The sequence below is a fragment of the Camelus ferus genome, chromosome 4 (assembly GCF_009834535.1).
Source record: "Camelus ferus isolate YT-003-E chromosome 4, BCGSAC_Cfer_1.0, whole genome shotgun sequence".
Lineage (NCBI taxonomy): Eukaryota > Metazoa > Chordata > Mammalia > Artiodactyla > Camelidae > Camelus > Camelus ferus.
This window is the reverse complement of record NC_045699.1, coordinates 7,623,248-7,645,633: the sequence shown is the minus strand read 5'-3', so window position 1 is coordinate 7,645,633 and position 22,386 is coordinate 7,623,248. Positions and strand designations below refer to the sequence as shown.

At 47.2% G+C, this 22,386-nt stretch overlaps 1 protein-coding gene across 3 annotated transcripts in view; it reads right to left on the bottom strand.

Moving 5' to 3' along the window:
- The window catches only part of GOLM1 (golgi membrane protein 1), a 65,705-nt gene that overhangs the window by 16,985 nt on the left and 26,334 nt on the right, over positions 1 to 22,386 (bottom strand). For all 3 annotated transcript variants that reach the window (XM_032477485.1, XM_032477486.1, XM_032477484.1), the window contains exons 4-5: positions 8,568 to 8,622; positions 5,746 to 5,848 (exon numbers count right to left, since the gene is read on the bottom strand). In XM_032477485.1, coding sequence (XP_032333376.1) covers positions 5,746 to 5,848; positions 8,568 to 8,622 — 158 coding nt within the window. The remainder of the gene's footprint in view (positions 1 to 5,745; positions 5,849 to 8,567; positions 8,623 to 22,386) is intronic.

The following is a 22,386-nucleotide window of genomic DNA, read 5'->3' as shown; positions in this document are numbered from 1 at the left end:
ACAGGCAGTTTCAAAATATTTGGAGTCACAAAAATTGATAAAATAACCAAATAGTGTTGCACGTTGAGAACATAACCAGTTACATACTATTATGTTAATTTAAATGGATTGGAGTTGGAGACAGCGGTATGAACTCATGTTTAACTTAATACAGATACAGACAGAAACATTTATCAGTATCTGCATGTAACACAAGCCAGTGCGCACACAATCTCTCTTTGCTCTGTCATCTGAGAGGGCCCAGTAGCAATGACACCCTAGAAGCAACAAGCACACCTAGTACCCAGATCTTGGTTGCTAATACTGTTCTCCAACAAAAAGAACAAGGGCTCCTTGGAGAAATGGTTGATTGAACGATTCTAGGACTGGGGCAGAAAATTATGAAAATGAGTTTGGAGCATCTTTTGGTGTCAGAGTGTAAAAAGGTGATTTTTGTTTAAAAAAGGGCAAACTCATCATACCAGGGATATGTCAACTGGATAAAGGACTCAATTAAAAGAGCTCCCCATGGCCAAAGCTGGAAAAATTTGAGCAAAAAATAAATAAAACAGTATTTAATTATAACCCTAAGTATAAAATAAGTATCCATGAGTCCATACTGATATAAATAGACAATAAAACGAGTCAAATCTCCTGTGCAGGAAAATTCCAGATAATTTATACAGACACTCCGCCCTTAGGGAAGGGGTGCTTAACTCCCCAGCCTGGAAGTATAGGCCAAGCAGGGTGACTGTCTCCAAAGATTACAGCACAGAGGGAGAAGAAACAAAGTTTGTAGTGAAGAAACCTGACACACATCACCTCACTCAGGCGATGGACAGTGGTAAGTCAGACTGACAGCACGTACCCTTGACGTGAACTCACGAGGACAGCACTTGACCTCTGTGGCCTTCCTCCCCAAAATGTGTTGCCCCAGTTTAACTGTGAGAAAAACATCAGGTAAACCCCAACTGAAGGACATTTCTACAAAATACCTGACCAGTACTCCTCAAAGCTATCAAGATCATAAAAAATCTAAGTCTGAGAAACTGTCACAGCCAAGAGGAGCCTAAGGAAGCATGATGAATAAATGTGATGTATGCTGGGAACAGAAAAAGGACATCAGGGGAAAACTGAGGGAGCGTGAATAAAGTGCGAATTTCAGTTAACAATAATGCATCTATGCTGGGTACTTAACTGTGACAAGGACACCATACCAACATGAAGTGTTAACAACAGGGGAACTGGTGTGGGGAATAGGAACTCTCTGCACGCTCTCTGCAATCATTCTGTAAATCTAAAATGGTTCAAAAGTTTTAACGTTTATTTTTTAAAAAACTGAATTGGAGGACATCCAGTTGTTATCAGAGAGTTACTGCTGGGATGTACAATCTAATTCAGGCTGAGCTCCCAATCAGATGCCTCCCGCCTGGAATTTATTGTGTGAGTATCTCAAGGCTCAGAGCTGTAAAGCAACTTACACAAATAAGGAAGCTTACCCACTTACCCACTTACACAAATAAGGAAGCTAAAAATGACAAAAGTTGGCGAGGATATGGAGAACAGGGAACCTTTGTACCCTAATGGTGAGAATGTAAACTGGTGCAGCCAGCACGGAAACAGTATGAAGGTTCTCAAAAAACTAAAAACAGAACTACCATATGACCCAGCAATTCCACTCCTGGGTATATAGCCCCCAAAAGACAAAAAACACTAATTCGAAAAGATATATGCACCCCAATGTTTACAGAAGCACTGTTTACAACTGTCAAGATATGGAGACAACCTAAATGTCCATCAATGGATGAACACATAAAGAAGATGTGGTATATACATACAATGGAATACTACACAGCCATAAAAAGAATGAAATTTTGCCATTTGCAGCAACATAGATGGACTCGGAGGGCACTGTGCTGAGTGAAATATGTCAAAAAGTGTATGATATCATTTATATGTGGAATCTAAAAAATACAACAAACTAGTGAATGTAGCAACAACAACAAAAAAAGCAGCAGACTCACAGATACAAACTAACTAGTGGTTACCAGTGGGGACGGTAGGGGAGTGGGAAGCACAAACTACTGAGCGTAAGATACACTACAAGAATCTGTTGTACAACATAGGGAATGCCCCAATATTCTGTAATAACTGTAAATGGAAAGTAACTTTTAAATTGTATTAAAAATTTTTTAATTTAAAAAATATTTCCAGGGGGGAAAAAAAAGAAGGCAATCAATCAATCAAACAAGGAAGCTAGGAGGTGACCTGACTGACTGACCTTGACCAGGGTCAGAGAGAGAAAGTGATGAGGCTGAAACCAGAGCCAGACGTGGGGCTTCCTGACCGAGCAGCAGCAGCAGGAGCCTCTCCCCCACCACCAGCTCTTGCGGCTGCAGGCATCTCAGAGCCAAGCGTTAAGTGTCCTCACCCTCTAACTCTTGTACTACACCCTTCAGTTCAAAGGACTTACTGGGTCAAAGTACCACCCAGAGAAGGGCATCAGGTTCTGCAGAAGTAACGAAGGACAGAGCTCCTGACCTCGGGCAGCTTACACACAGACCAAGGGAAGTGAAGACTTGGTGGACAACTCACGGAAAGAGAACTCTCACACACACGCAAGCCACAGCTGGCAGACTATCGCACCGTGGCTTAGACGGAGCAAACAAAAAGACATCTGTATCCTGACAGAACAAAGTGTGTCCAGTTCACCGTTTTCACACAATTTTCCAGATGCCCGGAATTGGCAGAAGCGCAGGTGCACAGCCGCCCCCGAGCCTGTAAACCTGCAAGAGGGAAGTCCTGCTCTCACCTGCTCTCAGCCCTCCCGAAATCAAGCACAAAGAGCCGTGCAGGTGAAGGCCAGCCTCCCACGTTCCAGCCGGACGGCAGTGAGGGGACCGCCTCAGAGCGGGTCATTCAGACTGTGGCAGTGCTACTGCCCACAGGCCTCGGACTGGCTTTCCCTGACATGTACATGGTGACCGTGCTCCATACAGGGGCCTGTCGAGATGGGTGACCTGATCATCAGAGCACAGGCGTCCCTCAGTATTACGGGCGGTAGGTTCCAGGGCCCCTGAGGACCCCCAGAGTCAAGGAGGCCCAAGTCCCTTAATAAAATGGCCTAGGATAGTCAGCCCTCTGAATCTCCGGGTTCCACATCCGCGGACACGGAGGGCCAACGTATTACCAGTACATTCCAGCACCGGCATTAGAAAAACGCGATTTCCCCGCGGCGTGGGGATGCGATGGCAAGTTCACGTGACACGCCAACTCCACGCGCTCTGGGGAGAAAGACTGCGGGGGGCAGCTGGGTCGGATGCGGTAACACTCAGTGATGTCGGCCACAGGTGCAGGAGCACGCGCTGGGACAGTGTGCGGCTCTGACTGGACGAACACGAACCAGTGCATCAGGAGACTGGCCTCTCCGTCAGCTCCTTCATTCTCAGCACGGAGAGGGCGTGTTAACAGAGGGCATGCAGGTGTACTTCGGGGGCCCTCACCCTAAATACACAACTCTGTATATCTGTCCATTTATAAATTTGCTAACAAAGAGTACACACCTTTCACAGGCTTCTCAAAAAGGGTCTATAATTCAAAGAAAGTTAAGAAAAACTAACTCTTTCTAGCTTTCGATATTTTATAAACACACCCTGGGAGGGACCCCGTATCTGGCGCACAGCTTCGGGCACAAGGCTTGAGTAAGATCGATGGGGTCAGCCAGAGTTTCCAATTCACCTGTCACCTCCCAAGAGAACAAGAGTGCGTCCCGCACGCACAGCCCCCGGGGCTGGCAGTTCTGCTCGCCGCCCATCTGAGCGCCCCACAGGGGAGCCGAGCTGCCCTCCCTGTCCCGGGCCCTGCTGATCTCCTGCAAGGTCAGAATCTTCCGAGTCAGCATTCACCAAGGGAGGCTATTAATGGCTTATTGTATTTTCATCAATGGGAGGAAAATATGTGCGTTAACGTCCAAGGCTGAGTAACAGTAAGTTGGAACGATTCACTTCCGTCCGAATGCTCTCCAAGGGTCACCAGCCTGACTCAGGTGTCCACAACCCGGCACGCAGTGCTCTGGGCCAGATACAGCTTTGTTGTAGGAGCAGCCCTGTGCTTTGGAGGGAGCTTAGCAGCACCCCGTCCCCTACCCACTGTATGCCAGTAACACCTCTTCAGAGTCGTGACAACCAAAAATGCCTTGGGACATCGCCAAAGGTCTCCTGGAAGCAAACCTGCCCCTGAGAACCACTGGCCTGGCTGAGTCAGGGTCCGTGTGCGTATTTTCCAATGACGTTTCCTTTGTGCTGCCTACACGTGTCCTCTGCATATGTATGTATTTGGGTGTCCCTGGTTTTAGTCGTGTTTGGTTTTAAAGTGATCAGAAAGATATTACGGTGAGTGGAAGGACGTGAGCTGGGTGTGAGGTCGCCCACACTGCTGCTGGCCAGACAGCTCAAATCCTTCCAGAATGCAATGTGGCAACTTATGCCAACTCACGCAGTAAACTGAGTCTTTTTTAGAAGGAAATAATCCAAAATAATAACTTTTAAAAGTTAAATGCACTGACGTCAGGCTATTTGAGAATAACCAAAACTTAGAGGTAACCTCAATGTCCGACAAACTGGGAAATGGGGAAATAAACTCGGTACCTCCACGTTATGGCGTCTTTGAGAAAACACTTTGAAACAGTAAGAATTTTTATGTATACATAATGCAAGATAGTGAAAAAATGATTTAAAATTTTTAATGGCAACTGCAATTATGTAAAAACTTCATATGAACTTGGAGGGCTGGGGTCATGGGTGGCTGGTTGTCTCTGAATCCCAAACTTCCTGTGCTTGAGTTATACTGTTGTTACAAGAAAAAAAAAAAGAAAAAAAAAAAATACCAAGACTACAGCTTCATTCTTGGCCCTCTAAATTGGTTTTTACTATCTGACTAATGAGTTTAGCTCAACTTCTTAAAGGTTTATGGTTTTGTTTTGATCATTACTCCAAGAAGTAATAGTGTAGAGGTTTCTGTATGAGACTTAAGTTACCAGCCTGAAACAGACTGTCATTCGCTATCAGCTGGAGATCTAACGCACAGCACGGTGACTACAGTTAACACGGTGTATGTGTACCTGCAGTCTGTTGAGTAGATCTTCAGTGTTCTCACCACGCACACAAAACAAGGTAAATACGGGAGATGATGGATGGTTAATTAGCCTGACTGGGGGCATCAGTTCACAACGACAGGTACATTAGAACATCACGTTTTACACCTTAAATATATCCAATGATTACTGTCAGACATGCCTCAAAAAAGCTGGAAAAATTAAAATCCTCCATTCTCACTGCAGAAATTTGGAAAGACACAAGTCTCAGTGCCAACACACAATGATAAATTAATACTAGGCCAAGACTAGTTTTAGTCTGAGTTTGACTTCGGTCACACCTGAGCACTTCTCGATCACATTTTTAAAGGCTTTATATTACTGACTTAATCAGGACACCTACGCTTTACAGAGTTCTCAGGTACGTGTCTTAAGGAATATTGAGTGGAGCCATTTCCTGCTAAGGAGAACTGCCCTCTCACTGCTGACAAATAAAATGCATGATTTCTGAAGGACGTGACTCTTAGAAGGGACTGACCCTTTCCCACAGCGACCGTATGCTCTGTAACAGGAAAGGCGAGTGGAGGTTCTGCTGGTCCCCGTCCACCGCCTTCCTCTTAAAGCACGTCCCCCCTGTGACGTGAGGGGCGTGCACTTGATGCCGACACACTTACAGGTCGTAGGAGAACTTCCTCTCCAGGTTGGACTGGTTCTTCTGAAACTGGAGGACCTCCTGCTGCAGCTTGCCGTAATTCTTCTGCAGGGCCTTTAACTGGTCTAAACCAAGAGGGGGACACGAAAGCACACAGTCACCAGCCCGGCCGTCATGACAACAGAAGACACATCGACACTCACTCCAGCCGGGGTGGGGGAGGGTAGAGCTCAGTGGTAGAGCGCATGCTTAGCGTGCACGAGGTCCTGGGTTCAGTCCCCAGCACCTCCATCAAAATAAATAAATAAACCTAATTACCTCCCCCCTCCAAAAAAATGTTTTTTAAAAAACCCACCACAGGAACACAACGGGCCATGCTACCCAGAGAATGAGAAGGGGAAAAGGGCTGAAAGCACGGCCCCTCCCTGCAATCACTCCACCCAGAAAGCAGCCCGGAGCGCGTGCAATCCTGCCAGAGCCCCCACCTCCATTCCTCTCACATCTGATCTAATTCTCCTTTTTTGACCTCCTACCTTTATGACACATCAGGAGGGTCTACCGCCTGTTCCTCTAAGACGTCGTAAACCCTGAACTGCCCCCCAAGGCCACACACGCCACACTGTGTCCTCAGCTCCCAGCAGACTTATCCTTTGGTCTGAGAAACTCTGATTTCAACATGCAGTCAGATACGCAGCCACCCCTGCCGAACCCCCGTCCTCGGCCACCGGCTCCTCTCCAGTATTCTTCTCCTGTCACTCAGTCACAGCCCATGTGCACTGATCCCCGACTCTCCAATTCGGGAAACAGCAGCTCTCCCTAAGGAAATCCAGCTGTCCTGACGACTCAGCTCATAAACGCTCTGTAGCAAAAAGCAGCAGCTTGCGGACCAAGAACCAAGCTGCGGGCAGAAGGAAAAGCTGCCACTGGAATGGGCAGAGGGCAGCAACGGGGGCCCGGAACACAGCCTGGACAGACACCCGACTTTCCCTGGGGTCTGTCCTCACAACCTAGAACTACAAGGCTCTCTGGGGGGAAATAAAATTAAAATGAAGGACTCAAAGAACTGCTGATACACACAGCAACACAGATCTATGTCAAAAGCATTCACAAGAAATGCTCGAACAGACACAGCTGTAAGGGTGGACACTCGCTGGGGGCCGGAGGTGGGGGCTCCCTGGAGTGAGGGACATGAACTGCGTGTTGCCTCTGGTGGTCGAGGTGACTGTGCGTGTGTCAAAACACACAAAGGGTACACTACAAAGTGTACCCTTTGTGTGTAAATTATACTCAACAAACCTAACTTTAAAAAGAAGATTCCATAATCACACCAAGCATGGGGCAAGGGAACACTACCCAAGTAATAAAAAGGAATAAACTGACAGCCATGACAGCAAGGATGAGTTTCAAAATACACACTGAGAAAAAGCAGCCACAGGAAAAGGGGGACCTGCCATCTGACTCCACGTATACAAAACTGTAAAAATGACAGCCTGATCCAGAAGGCCGGCCAGCAGACCAGAGGGAGCCCGGGGAGGGTTACCAAGGACACAGAGAAACTTCTCAGGGTGATGGATGTGTTCACTGTGCTGATTGTGTGATGGTTTCTTGAAGCGCATGCTCATGTCACAACTTGTCAAACTGGGCACTTTAAACACGTGTAGTTTACTGTGCGTCGATTATACCTGATTAAAGCTATTTTAAAATACTGAGTACAGGAAAGGCTTCAGGCCATGTTCCCCACTGGAGGACTGACCCACAAGCCATCAGCTCTGAGAGGCCCCTGGCAGTCAAGTAACCCATCTAACTCAGTGAATTTCTGCGTTTCCCCTGTTAATATTCTTAGAAGCTGATGTGGAACTAGAATTCTGGACCAGCACTGCCAAACAGAACAATAATGCAAGCCACACAGGTAATGCAAAATTTTCTAACGACCACATTTGAAAAAAGCAAATGAGACCAGGTGGAATTAATATGAATAATGATTTCATTTAACCCAACAGATATAAAACAGCACCATGACAACATATGAATTAAAAAATTGTGAATGAAGTATTTTATATTCTTTTTTTTCATACTAAGTCTTTGAAACCTGGTGTGTATTTTACAGTCATATAACATCTCAATTCAGATGTTAAATCTGAACTGGGAATTCTTTTTTTGCTGTTAAATTTTATTTTTTAATTTTATTTTTTATTGAAGTGTAGTTGGTTTACAATGGTAGTTTCAGGTGTACAGCAAAGTGACTGTTATACACACACATTTTTTTTTCACATTCTTTTCCATTATACGCTATTACAAGAAAGTGAATATAGTTCCCTGTGCTGTACAGTAGGTCCCTGTTGTTTACTATTTTATATAGAGTAATGTGTGTCTGTTAATCCCAACCTCCTAATATATCCCTCCTCTGCCCTTTCCCATTTGGTAACCATAGTCTGCTTTCTGTGTCTGTGATTCTATTTTTGGTTTGTAAATAAAATCTGTACTCTTTTTTAGATTCCACATACAAGTGATATATTTGTCTTTTTCTGTCTGACTTATTTCACTTAATACGACAATCTCTAGATCCACCCATGTTGGCATTACTTCATTCTTTTTTATGACTGATACTCCATTCTATGTATATATACCACTGAATTCTCTACGTAACAGCCTGCAGTGTATTCAGTAACATTTTTAAAAGGAAACGCTCTTTAAGGAAACGGGCAAAAAGAATTACTTCTAATTCTAATTACTTGTAATATCACCCCTCCCTAGATCCTAACAAGAGAACCGAGAAAAGAGCAGAGCACAGGTGGTTTTTCCTAACAGGCCTGACGTCTGGGTGAAGGTGGGAGTGGAACTCACCTTGCAAGGTTCTGATGAGCCGCTCTCCTGTGGTGATGTTATTCACTAAAACCGCCTGCAAGGAAGAGAAACACAAAATCAAACACCCGCGACCTAACAACTGAGAAGGGCCCCGATAAGATGTGCTTGTGGGAGAAAAGGATGGGGTTGCGGGGGTGGGCAGCCCTGGTCCCACCCAGGGCTACCAGATGCCGCAGCCTGAAAAGCAGCAGCAGCTGTGGCCCAGCACCAGCCTGTCACCCAGGGAAGGGGCGGGTGGCCCCCTCCCGTCCAGCCCTGCGGGCAGAAGCAGCTACCCCAGCCTTTCTCTCGGGGTGCCGGGGTGCAGCCCCGTCTCGGTCAGGAGTCAAACTGAATTCCAGGCTGTCTGATGGCGAAAGAGAAGGGGCTTCAGTGAGCACTAAGCCTCCTGGCGGGTTAACTGCCGGCATTCTTCCTCCCATCCGAGTCTGCGAGCTCGGGGACGGAGGGGTCAGCCCCGCCACTTACATGAGGCGGGAGAAGCAACACAGGACTCAGGATAACAATGAAACACATAAAAGGTAAGGAGAGTGAGTGTGAGGTTAAGTGTAACCAGGGCCCGGAGGCACTGGGTCACCACTCCGGGCCAGGTGCCCCTCTGGGCCCCCCACATCCACAACGGTGGGCAGAATACGACCCCACCTCGGGGGGCAGGACACTGAGGCACAGATGGCTTTAGGAGCTCAAGGTCACATGGCTTTCTCAGTAGCACACAGGCCTGCCCAGAGCCGGAGCCTGTCCGTGCTGCGAGCTGGCCTCATGGGGACCTGAACCCCAGCGGGACCGCGGCCTAGTGGACCGTGCCCCGTGCTGAGGCTAACAAGCACCCGACAAAGAGGGGCCGAGAAGATTCAACACCAGAGCACACCACACACCTAGGGGCTGCTCTGCGCGCACACAGAGGTGCGTACAGGCCATAACATGAACGCGTCTTACTGAGTCACAATCAACAAAGTTTCTGCAAAACACACACACACTCGACCTGCTGGCTGTAACTCGGAGACACGCTTCTGTCCCATTCCCGGGCAAAGGAGGACAAGGACAACCAGGCCGCCTCGCCCGCCTGTGCCTCCGTTTCCTCCTGGGCCTCTCTGTCCAGCCCTCGCTCCTTCTCCAGCCTGGCTAGAGCTTTCCGGAGGAAGGTGTTTTTGAGTACAAGGGTGCATGCCTAGAAATGAAATCTGGCCAAAAGAATCTGGTGTTTATTTCAGGAGTCTGAGCACGTGGAATGTTTCCTGGCACAATAGGAAATAAGTCTCAGCAATGCCGTCTATATAATTACTCTCTCAGGGAGACCTCGTCAAGAGGAGTGTTCACAGGTACTCTACGCGGGCCAGGCGGGGAAGCAGATTCACAGAGCTCGCGGCGCCTGCTACTCTCGGAAAAGGCTGACACAAGTTCAGTTAAAAAGGCAAAAGATCACCCTAAGACCCAGCGGTCCCTCTTTGGGGTACATATCCAAAAGAACACAAAGCAGGACCTTGAAGAGATATCTGTGCCCATGTTCATAGCAGCACTAGTCACAACAGTCAAGAGCTAAGGCTCACCCTCAGTGGATGAACAGAGAAAGAAAATGTGGCCTATACACATGATGGAACAGTATACAGCCTTGAAAAAGAAGGGATGTCACATGCTACAGCATGGGTGAAACTTGAGGACATCTTGCTAAGACAAGTCACATACGGGCAAGTACCATATGATTCTACTCACACACAGCATCTAAAGCAGACAAAATCATAAAAACAGAAAAGTAGAAAGGTGGCTGCCAAGGGCTGGAGTAGGGGAACTAGTGTGTAATGAGCAAAGGGTCTCAGTGTTGCGAGGCCCAGACATTTGTTGCACAACAACATGAATATATTTAACGCTACTGAACTGTTTATACACTTAAACTTCCACTTTACAGGGATATCAAAACCACATTCGCTCTGAACATCAGAGCTGAAACAACACAGAAGGGAAGGAGCACTCACCTGATTATCTTGAAAGTCACCATCTCCCGGGCAAATCATTTCTACAACAATTACAGCAATTTGACTTGTCCCTTCTCCACTCATTCCCCTTAGCCTCACCCCAAAAATCCATGAGAGTCTGAACTGCCTGTTGGCTTAGGAACTGCTGCAATCTGAAACACCTTAAGATATTTCTGCCACCCATGTGACTTTATTCTTCCAAAGAAACTATCTTTGCCTACCTACTTACTGATGCATGGAAAGATAGTCCCCACTTAAGTAAATGAGAAAAAATCATAAAATGCCATCAAAGTCTTTATATATGCAGTTTTCTATTTATTGAAAATCCTGCTGAGTCATTTACAGGAAAACTATGAAAATGCTTCTAGCTTTTCTGGGGAGTTCACCATAAAAAAACACCTGCATTAAACAAAATTATTTTTAAATGGATTACATATTATACTCATGTATAACCAGCCCAGCTGATTTTCCTACTCATGCAGAGTGACTTCCTGGGGTGTGTGAACTGGGAACTTTCAGCAGCAGACAAGGAGGCAGTACATGCCGCCAGAATTTAACTGGACACTAAACTCAAAAGACCTCAGAATGACTCACCCACAAACAAATGTATTATAACCATTTTATTCCAGGGAACAAGTACATCTGATCAAACTATTATTTGTCCATTAGATTCCTAGAAAATTTCATGGTCAATTTTCAAAGAAATAAATCTACAAGAGATTATCCTGTTCTGAAAGCTAAATGAGATGTAAATGACTTAATTTTTTAAATGCTACCTTTTGAAAAGCTCACTGAACGTGCGATGCTGATCACATTATAAAAAAGAGAAGGTGACTTTTATTGCTATCTTTGTTTGGCTCATTAAAATAATCAACTTGTTTTGGAGATGAGGGTCCACCTTAACTTAAGCCTTACTAAACATGACCCTCAAACGATCTCACCCTTGTCAACGCCCCCAGCAATCAGGAGCCTGGATAATGTCTCTGTAATGGCATTCCTGTTAGTGCCTCAGAGAGATGAATCTCTGAATGGAAAACTTAACCTCAGTGACCTGTGAATGACATTAAGAATAAAGGGAAGATCTGTTAGATCTCTAGTCAAGATGGCAGAATACTAGGGCCACGAGTTCACCTCTCCTCACGGCTACAGTGAAACCACAACTGACTGCTAAACAACCATGGGGGGGAAAAAAGACTGGAACCTAGCAAAAAAAATCCTCCTCAACTGGAAACACAAAGAGGAAACCACAGCAGGACGGTAGGAGGGGCGTGCTCGTGATATAACCTGGCCCCACACCCACTCCCACAGGAGTGAGAGTCCTGAGCCCCACGTCAGGCCCCCCAGCCAGGGGTTCCAGCAGTGGGAGGAGGAGGAGAAGCCAGGACATCTGGTTTTGAAGGCCAGCAGGGCTTAGCTCCAGGAGCCCCACAGGACTGGGGGAAACAGATGTCATTCTCTTGGGAAGCGCACACAGAATCTCACGTGTGCCAGGTCCAAGGGCAGAGGCAGTGATTTCATAGGAACCTGGGCCAGACCTGCCTGCTGGTTTTGGAGGATCTCCTGGAGAGGTAGGGGACAGCTGCAGCTCACCTAGGGGATATAAAAGCTGGTGGCAGACAATCCGAGAGTGTTCATCTACATGAGCTTTCTAGGAGGCTGACACCTTGATTGGATCATTAGCACCAAGACCTAGCCCCACCCAATAGCCTGTAGGCTTAAGGGCTGGGAAGCCGCAGGCCAAACTACATAGTGGCTGGGAACACAGCCCCACCCATCAGCAGACCTCCTGAGCCACAAACGTCCTACCCACCAGAGGTCCAGGACCAAGCTTCATCCAGCAGTGGGCAGGCACCAGCTCCTCCTGCCAGGGAACCTGCATAAGCCTACAGTCCAGCCTCATGCACCAGAGGGCAGATACCAGAAATAAGAAAACAATTCCAAATCCTGTGGAAGGAGTCCACAAACACAGGCCAGACTCTACACTGGGACTGGCTGGATCCTGGCCCTTGGGTGACAAGAGAGCAGTGTACTGCTGGGACACATGGGATGTCTCCCACAGAGGGCCACCTCTCCAAGGTCAAGAAACATAACTAACCTACCTTAAAATACAGATAGAAAGGAAGACATTATGAGGCGGCAGAGGAATATCTCCCAGGCCAAGGCACAAGATAAAATCCCAGAAGACAAAAGTGATGAAGAGATAGGTAATTTATCTGAGAAAGAGTTTAAAGTAATGATGGCCAAGATGTTCAAAGAACTCAAGAGGAGTATAGATGCACAGAATGAAGTTTTTAGCAGAGCTGGAAAATACAAAGAATACCCAAACAGAGTTAAAGAATAAAATCACTGAAATGACTAATACACTAGAAGGAACCAAGAATAGACTAAATGAGGCAGAAGAAAGGATCAGCAAGCTAAAAGACAGATTAGTGGAAATCACTACTGTAGAATAGAAAAAAGAAAAGAATGAAAAGAAATGACGTTACTTTAAGAGACCTCTGGGACAACATGAAGTACACTGATATTCGCATAATGGGATCCCAGAAAAAGAAGAGAGAAAGGACCTGAGAAAAATTTTGGAGAAATAATAACTGAAAACGTCCCCAAATTAGGAAAGGAAACAGGCACCCATAGCCAGGAAGCACAGAGAGTTCCACACAGGATCAACCCAAAGAGGAACACACCAAGGCACATAGTAATCAAATATGACAAAAATTAAGGATGAGGAGAAAATATTAAAATCAACAAGAGCTACAAATAACATACAAGGGAACTCCCATAAAGTTATCAGCTGATTTTTCAGCAAAAACTCTACAGGCCAGAAGGGAGTGGCACGATATATTTAAAGTAATATAAGGGAAAAACCTACAACCAAGAATATTCTATCCAGCAAGGCTCTCGTTCAGGCTTGATGGAGAAATCAGAAGCTTCATAAACAAACGCTAAAAGAATTCAGCACCACCAAACCAGCTTTACAACAAATGTTAAGGGAATTTCTCTAGTCCTCAAACAAAAAAGAAAAGAGAACAAAAAGAAGAAAGAGGGGAAAAAAAGACCTACAAAAGATGGCTATCGCACTTCGGGGTCTTTTAAGGTTCCATATAAATTTTGGAAATGTTTGTTCTACTTCTGTGAAAAATGTCATGAGTGTTGACAGGGCTTGCACTGGATCTGTAGATTGCTTTGGGTAGTACGGCCATTTTAATAACGTTGATTCTTCCAATCCAAGAGCGTATCTTTCCATTTCCTTGTATCATCTTCAATTTCCTTCATCAATGATTTACAGTTTTCAGAGTATAGATAGCCTCCTTGGTTAAGTTTATTTCTAGATATTTTGTTGTTTTTGATGCAATGGAAATGTTTATGCCAGTTATAAGATTCCTGTTTCTTAAGTGGGAAAAAAAAAAGTGAATGAAGGGACATAAATGGCAAAATATCCTTCTTTCTTATGGGTGAGTTATATTCCATTACATAATATGCTACATCTTCTTTATCCATTCATCTATTGATGTGCACTTAGGATGCTTCCATATTTGACAATTATAATGTTGCTGTTTAAAAAAAAATGCCTGGAGGGCTACATGGAGGAGGCGCCAGAGCCACAGCAGTCCAAGGACCACCACACCTGTTGTGGCCACAGAAGGGGCTGAGCCAAGTTGGCCAGGATGATCCAGAGTGCAAAGGCAGGGACCATAGGTGGTAAGGACCCCTTTTTACAGCAATGCTATCCAATAGAAATATCATGTCAGTCACATATGGGAATTTTAAATTTTCTAGCAGTTACATTAAATTAAAAAAAGAAAAAACAAGTTAGGCAAAAAATCTGAATAGACATTACCCCAAAGAAGATACACAAATGGCCAGTAAGTACATAAAAGATGGCCAATACATACATAAAAGTACATTAGTCCTTAGAGAAACACAAATCCAAGTGAAAAGGTACTGTCTTCACACACGTTAGGACAGCCACAAGTTAAAAACAAACAAAAGGCAAAGAACTATTGACAAGAATGTGGAGAAACTGCAACCCTCACACCCAGCTATTAGGATGTAAAATGGTACAGTCGCTGTGGAAAATAATTTGGCAGCAACTCAAAAAGCTCAAGAGAGTTATCATTCAACCCAGTAATTCTACTCCTAGGAATATGCCCAAGAGGACTGAAAACATATGTCCACACAAAACTGTCTACAAATGTTCACTGCAGATGCATTCACAACAGCCAAAAAGTGGCAACAACTCAGAAATGTCCATCAAGTGATGAAGGGATAAATAAAAAATGGTCTATCCGTGTAATGGAATACTATGCAGGCATCAAAGCAATGAAGACTGACACACTACAACACAGACGAATCCAGAAAACACTGCCAAGTAAAAGAGGCCAGACATAAAAGGCCACAAATGTGCAACTCCACTGATAAGACACACCCAGAACAGGCACATCTATAGAGAAAGAAGATAAATGAGCAGTTGCCAGGTGCTGGGGGCAGAGGGAAATGGGGAGTGACTGCTTAAAGGGTACAAGTTTCTTCTGGGGGTGATGAAAATGTTCTAGAATTAGGTCATGGTCATGGTAGCACAACATCGTGAATATACCAAAAACCACTGAATGATACTTTCAAATGATTAAAATGGTGAATTTTATGTTATATAAACTCATCCCAATTAAAAGAAGTAGGTGGTTACATGCACCCCAATGTTCACAGCAGCACTATTTACAATAGCCAAGACATGGAAGCAACCTAAATGTCCACTGTCATCTGTCAGATGACAGATAAAGAAGTTGTGGTATATTTATACAATGGAATACTATTCGGCCATAAAAAAGAATAAAATTAATGTCATTTGTAGCAACATGGATGGACCTGGAGATCGTCATTCTAAGTGAAATAAGCCAGAAAGAGAAAGAAAAATACCATATGAGATCACTCATATGTGAAATCCAAAAAAAAAAAAAGGACACTGATGAACTCATCCACAAAACACTCACAGACATAGTAAGCAATTTTATGGTTACCAGGGAAAAGGGGATGGGAAGGGATAAATTTGGGAGTCTGGTATTTGCAAATGTTAACTACTATATGTAAAAATAGGTAAACAAATTTCTTCTATACAGTACAGGGAACTATGTTAAATATCTTATAATAACCTTTAATGAAAATGAATATACATATGTGCATGACTGAGACATTATGCTGTATACCAGAAACTGACATTATAACTGACTATACTTCAATAAAAATAAATAGGTAGAATTAAATACTAATATTTTATTTAATCTAATACATTCAAATTGTCATTTCAAGATGTAATCAACATAAGAGTATTAATGAGATATTTTACTCCCCCCCCCCACACTAAGCCTCTGATATCTAGCACATTTTACACTTATGGCACATCTCAGCTGGGACATTTTCAGAGCTCAGGAGCCACGCGCCAGGGGAGACGGCATAGCCCCTGAGCAGTCAGAGGGGAACGCAGAGAGGACACCGGGGAGCAGATGGGTGCCAGTCGGTCATTATTCATTTATGGCGTTCTGAGAGCATGCCACACTCACACCAACATACAAGCTACCACCCAAATGCCTATGGCCCTGTGGACCAAACTCTGGCTCACTGAACACGTGTGTTCTCAGAGACACCAAGGCACCAGCGGGGCCACTAGTCCAGCCCACAAAACCCGACAGCTGACGTAAGGCACTTCTGCAATTAAAAGCATCACATGGGGAAATGCGAATACTGGCTGAACAGCTGATTCTAAGAACTACTGGAGTCTGGGTGTGATAATGGTACTGTGGGAAAGAGATGATCTCGTCTTTTAGACATACATACCAAAATATTTATGATCAAACAGCACAAGCTATAATCACGGACACTTGACGCTGGACCCAGGAGAGCCCTTGAGATCGTTCTGTCTACTTTTTCATGTTTGAACTTTTCTACAATTGGTCAACACACGCAGACACGTAATCTTGTCACATTGCTAATAATTAAAACTGAAGAGCAAAGTTAAGAACAAATTCTTTTTTTAAAGCTTAACTGCAAGGCTGGTTTAAGTGGAAAAGAAAGCTGAGTGTGGAGGTGGTGAGGTGAACGTTTTTCCTGAAGGGAATTTTGGGGAGGTTCAAGAACTTTTAGAGGCACAGATCCTCCCAGTGTGTTATTTCTGACTTAGACAGTTGGCCTTCCGTATCGGTGGGTTTTGCAAGCACGGCTGTTTGAACAGTGGATCAGGGTGGGGAGGGGGCTGCGCTCCAGCATTCCACGTCCGGGACCCGAGCATCCGTGGAGTGCAGTACCCACGAGATGTTCCAGAGCCAATTCCCGGTATACCCAGGGATAACTGAAATTTCACTCCCAAAACTGAGCATTTTTCTTATCACAGTGAATACAGCTCCATCAAAATCTTTAAAAAGGACAAATGAACTTATTTACAAAACAGAAACAGACTCCCAGACATAGAAAACAAACTGGTGGTTACCAGGGAGGAGGGAGGTGGGAGGGGATAAACTGGGAGTTAGAGATTTGTAGATACTAACTACTATATATAAAATAGATGGACAATGGGTACATGCTGTATAGTGCAGGGAACTGTGTTCAATATCTTGTGGTAACCTAAGGTGAAAAGAAGATAAAAAATATATGTATGTTCGTGTATGACTGCAGCATTGTGCTGTACACCAGAAATTGACACATTGCAAACTCACTATATTTCAATAAATATATATAATACAAAAATTTTTTTAATGGTTCAAATGGTCATTTTTACATTACGTACATTATACCACAATAAAATATACCCCAAAACACAGAGACTCAGTGCGGTGAGCTGATGAATTAGTGTGTAAGGGCGTGGGTGCAGGTGAGCGAGTGTGAGTGGGTGTGAAGGCAAGAGTGTGGCGGGGAGATGAGAGGGTGTGAGTGAGCGTGAGTCCAGGGACAGGGTCAGACAGCAGTGTGAGCAGAAGCCTGGTTTCCATCGTGGGGACAAACACAGGGCCTGACGGGGAGGGAGACTTGGGCCAAGACTGGTTTACATCCACCTCCAGCGTCCCCACAAAGGGGTACCTTGTTTAAGAGGAGGAGGATGGAGGGAAGGAAGGAAGATGCAGAATGGAAGGGAGGAGGGGGAGGAGGGGAGGGGAGAGGATGGAGAGGGTCAAACAGACTGCCCTGGCTGAGAACCTGCATAGTGTCTCCCAGGTCACACCCACCCCAGCCTCTGCCCACCACGACCTGGGTCACTGAGAACTCCAGGGCCGGCAGTGGAAGCCCCAGCCAGCTCTCTGCTGCCCCTCCAGAAGCTGGCACTCAGACAGACCCCGATCAGATCAGTCTGTCATCAGCTGCCAGCTGGCAGGGCCCCAGGGCCCTCCTGGGCGCCACGTCCCATCCCTTGGCTCATTCCCGTCGCTTCCCAGGACAGCGTAGCTGGGAAGCTGCCAGGTGAGAAGAGTACAGCACACCGGGGCTGGACGGGGGGACAGGGAGCCAGAGAATCTTCATCTCTGTTCTCGGAGGAAGAAAAACACTGATGGCAGCCCATACAGCACAGCGACTTGGACCGCTCCCTGGCTGTTCTCTAACCGGCCGGGAAGCGCCCCGTGGCTGCCAGTGAGGGTGCTGCCTCCCTGATCCGGCACACAGGCCCCGGGAGGAGCCAGGCTGAGCCCCTTCCACGGGCATCAGTCCTCCCAACACGTTCTCAAATGGGAACCCCAACAACTCTCCCCCGTGAGAGAGGCCACAGTTTGGGATATTCTGACTTTCTGCAAACAGGTGTACCCAGACACCAAAGAGAAAACAAACACTGAACTACGTGTCCGTTTCCGGGCCGCAGCCAGTGCTGGCAGCAGATCCCACACTGTGTTCTCAAACACGGAACAGCAGAGCCCGCCTGTCAACACGGAAGACACACACATGAAAAGATGGCAAGGTCCACCTCCCTTGTGTGCTTCACATCAAACGCCTGTCCTGCGGTGCTGGGTTAGACGAGGGGGTCAGGGAGCTGGGAGGAAGGGCTGTTAGAGAACCGGACCAAAGCGGCCCCGGGAGCGCCCCTCCCACCCACTGAGCAAGGGGATGCAGACGGAAAGGCTCTTTCCTGGAGGAAGCAGCCCAGCCCAGGGCAGCACCTCTGTGGGGCTTGTTTCCATTTCCACAGACGCAGGAGCACAGAAATCACAAGCCCCGTCTGCTCCAGCAGGGTCGTCGGGGGCCAGTCACACACAGAAGGCAGTGACCCTGTGGAATGAATCCAGGGAACCCTGTGAAATCTCATCAGGTCTGGAATCAAGTAATCTTCCCCCAAGTTCTCTCCTGTGGCCCAGCACCACCCACAACAGACCCCAGGCCCCTCCTCTGCAATGCAGGGACAGTGCAAAAAATGTATTTTGCTGTTTCTTCAAAACAAATACTGTTTTTTCAATGTGACTTAAAAGATCTATTTCATAAGGAGCCCTGCACCCCTCTCTACTCTGCACCCCACCCCACTTTCTCTGCTTAAACATCAGGCGCTGTTCCCGCACCCTAGGAGACACACTGCACCTGGCACGTCCAGGCACAGCACCTGAGGCGGCTCTCCTCACAGTGGCACACAGCACGCGGACACCCCGCCTGCCCGCCCGGTGGAGGACACACCAGGTGTCTGAGGCATGCAGCTATCACTATGCCTTCCTGAACGGCAAAGGCTCCAACGCTAAAGCACGTTCTCCAGACTCACTCACTCCAGCAGGATTTAGATTTCCATCAGAGGCATTCACTTGCAACTGGAGTGCTGAACAGGACAAGGGGGCTGGAGGTGCAGAATGGAACAAGGCGTGGGGCACCCTGGCTCTGAGCTAAGGGTGCAGCAGCAGCCGCCCGCCAGCCTCTAGGTCGGGACTGCCCTTGGGGCTAGTCCCACCTGGCGCTCCGGGAGCCATCCCCGGCCGGGATTGCTCCTCCAGGCCCTCACACCTTTCTAATGGCACCTGCTTCCTGTACTAAATCCTTTCTGCTTGAAAGTCGCCCCTGATAGACATATTAACCCGTGTCTCTGCAGCATCCAGTGGGAAATGCACAGACAACAGGCCCGGCCCGGCCCACCACTGGGTTCAGGTCCATCACCTGGCAGAATAAACGCTGAACAGAAGGATAGAAGTAGACACGGAAAGTTAATGGGAATAAAAACAGAAAAGCTATTTTAGAACCCCTGATTCTTCAATCAACCACAGGGATAAAGGGTGATAAAAACCAAAGAACCTACTTTCATCTGCACAGGTCTACTCTGGTTCTCCAAGAAAACCCACCTTCCAGAAGAAAACCATCACTGTTTCCAGGTACGCAAGAAAGGCTGGCCCACAGAGAAGAATGGGACACTCAGCTGTGTCTTGCTGTGGAGGAGCCAGAGGGAGGGAAGGAGCCAGCCGCCCGGGCCCCGTCCTGGCCTCGGCCCCCACCGGCCACTCTGCAGGCCCCGGAGCCAGGGCAGCCTGCCAGGGCTCAGTCCTCACCCCACCTCAGAGGTGACGCCGCCCGTCTCCCAGGCAGGCACGTGGAGGAACAGCACGTGCTCGTGTGTGTGCAAGCACTTGGAAAATCCTGAAGCCGGACAAATGGCAGGACTTCTTAATGTTCGTTGTTTCCTTTCCAAGAGGCAGAATCTTACAGAGCAGGTGACTCACAGTCACCAGGGCAGCCGCGGCCGAGGGGACTGGTCCACAGACTGAGGAGCTGCGCCATCCAGGGCCCTCCAGGCTCTCACCGCCCTAAGCCCACGACAGAAACCCCTACCACTCGCCACTCACAACAGGAAGGCCTGGAGACTTGAGGGCATGTTCATGCCACACCTCAAATAATGGTCTCCAGAGGCTCCCCGTGCCCCATGTAGCCAAGAGAGGAGGGGCCTGGAGCTCAGAGGCCAGCTCGATGTGGACACAGGTCACAATGTGGGGCTGAGGCCACTAGAATGGGGGCTGGACCTCCCCCTGCCCCAGCTGCCTCTCCTATTTAAGCTCTTCTCTTCCTGACAGTTAACATGTCCGTGGCGTCCCCTCTTCCGTCCTTCCACAATCTCTCTTTTTCCAAGTCAGGAATGATGCAGGAATATTACTTCCACTACAAATGAAATGTTACTCAAATGATTTTCTTTGCACTACTACAGTATTAATTTACTTATTTTAACAAATAAATGAAAAGTCTAAAAATGTCAAAGCCAATACATGGCTGCAAGAAACCAGCCTTGAAAGAATGCCACAAACAGAACGATGGAAAACATTTTCCAGAAGCCATTTCTGACTCTCACGATTGGCAAGGCAAAATGAACACAATGGCAGGGAGCAGAACCCTCCCTGGATGAAGGGCTCCTCGGTAACGCGGGGTCTCCCAGGCTCTCCCCCAACCATTTCAGACGCTAGGTAATCAGTCCCCGAGTGCCTTTAGGGTCACCACGTGGCTGTGGGGCAGCAACGAGCCAGGAGGCTGCCCAAGACCCTGGTGGGTCTTCAGACCCACAAACACGGACTGGCATTCTGACTGAGGAAAAGGATGAATTAACGCACTCTGAGCCATCCTCAGGAGTCAGCGCACACCTTTACAAGCGACTCTCCATCCGTGTTTGCCAGGACTAAAACCCGAGGCTATGTTTCCACCGAGGCCCCTTAAAAGCTTGTTTCATACACACACCCATACACATCTGTACAAAGAAAACAGCATTTCACTGGATTGTCTGCACCTGCACAAATGTGGTAGTTTAAAAACATCCCCCCAAGTTGACACTGCTCCCCCAAGTGGAGTCTCACCCCTACCCCTTCCATCGGGGCTGGCCTTAGAGACCCCTTCTGACGTCTGAGGCTTGAAAGGTGTAGTGGGTTGAATGGTGTAGCCCCAATTCTCATCTACCCAGAACCTGTGAACACCCTCACCGAGAAAAGGGTCAGTGCAGAGGTGAGTCAGCTGTAATGAAGTCGGAGGGCAGGTGGGCCCCAAATCAGCACGACTGACCAGAAGGGGCAAAGGGGCAGACACAGCGGGAAGGCAGACGCAGAGGCTAGGGGTGAAGCGCCTTCAAGTCAAGGACTTGTCAAAGCCCGCCAGGAAACACCGGACGCTACAAGAGCCAAGGAAGGGACCTCCCCCAGGGCCCTGGAGGGAGCACAGCCCTGCTGACACCTGGATTTGGCCTTGCAGCCTCCAGAACTGTGAAGGAGCCAACTGTTGTTTTAAGCCACCGTTTGTGGTATCTGTTGCGGCAGCCCTGGGAACCTCCTGCAAAGGTTGACGGCCTCCTCCAGAATCACTCGTTCCTTCTTTCTCCAGCAGGACCCTCGCGCTGGGGACCCAGCCTCCGGGCTTCTAGGAAGCCATTAGCCAGGTGGAAAAGCCACACGCAGGTGCTGCGGCCTCAGCCCCACCGACGTCTCAGGTCACTGACCGCCAGACACACGAGGGAGGGAACCTTCAGGGACTCCACCTCGAGTCTTTCAAGCACCCCAGACGGGGGAGTGTGGAGCAGAGACAAGCTGTGCCCGCGGAGCCCTCCCAAAGTGCGGACTGTGGGCAAAATAAACACTGCTGGTCACGGTTTTAAACCAGTGTTGGGGGCAATTCGTTAGGTAATAATACATAAAGGGACAGCACGTGTTTGTAGAATCCTGTTAGCCTGAATCAAATGCAGGTCTTCGTGCTCAGACACAGTTCCCGATGCCAATTAGACATCAAGGCAGTCCACAAAGTAAGTACTTACGGCAAGTACTTACGAAGAACCTTCTTGTCTGGAATTACACCCTTGTCTCCCTACCTAGGAAGGGGTCACCTCAACACCCCTAAGATCACAATGCAGAAAAAGCCAA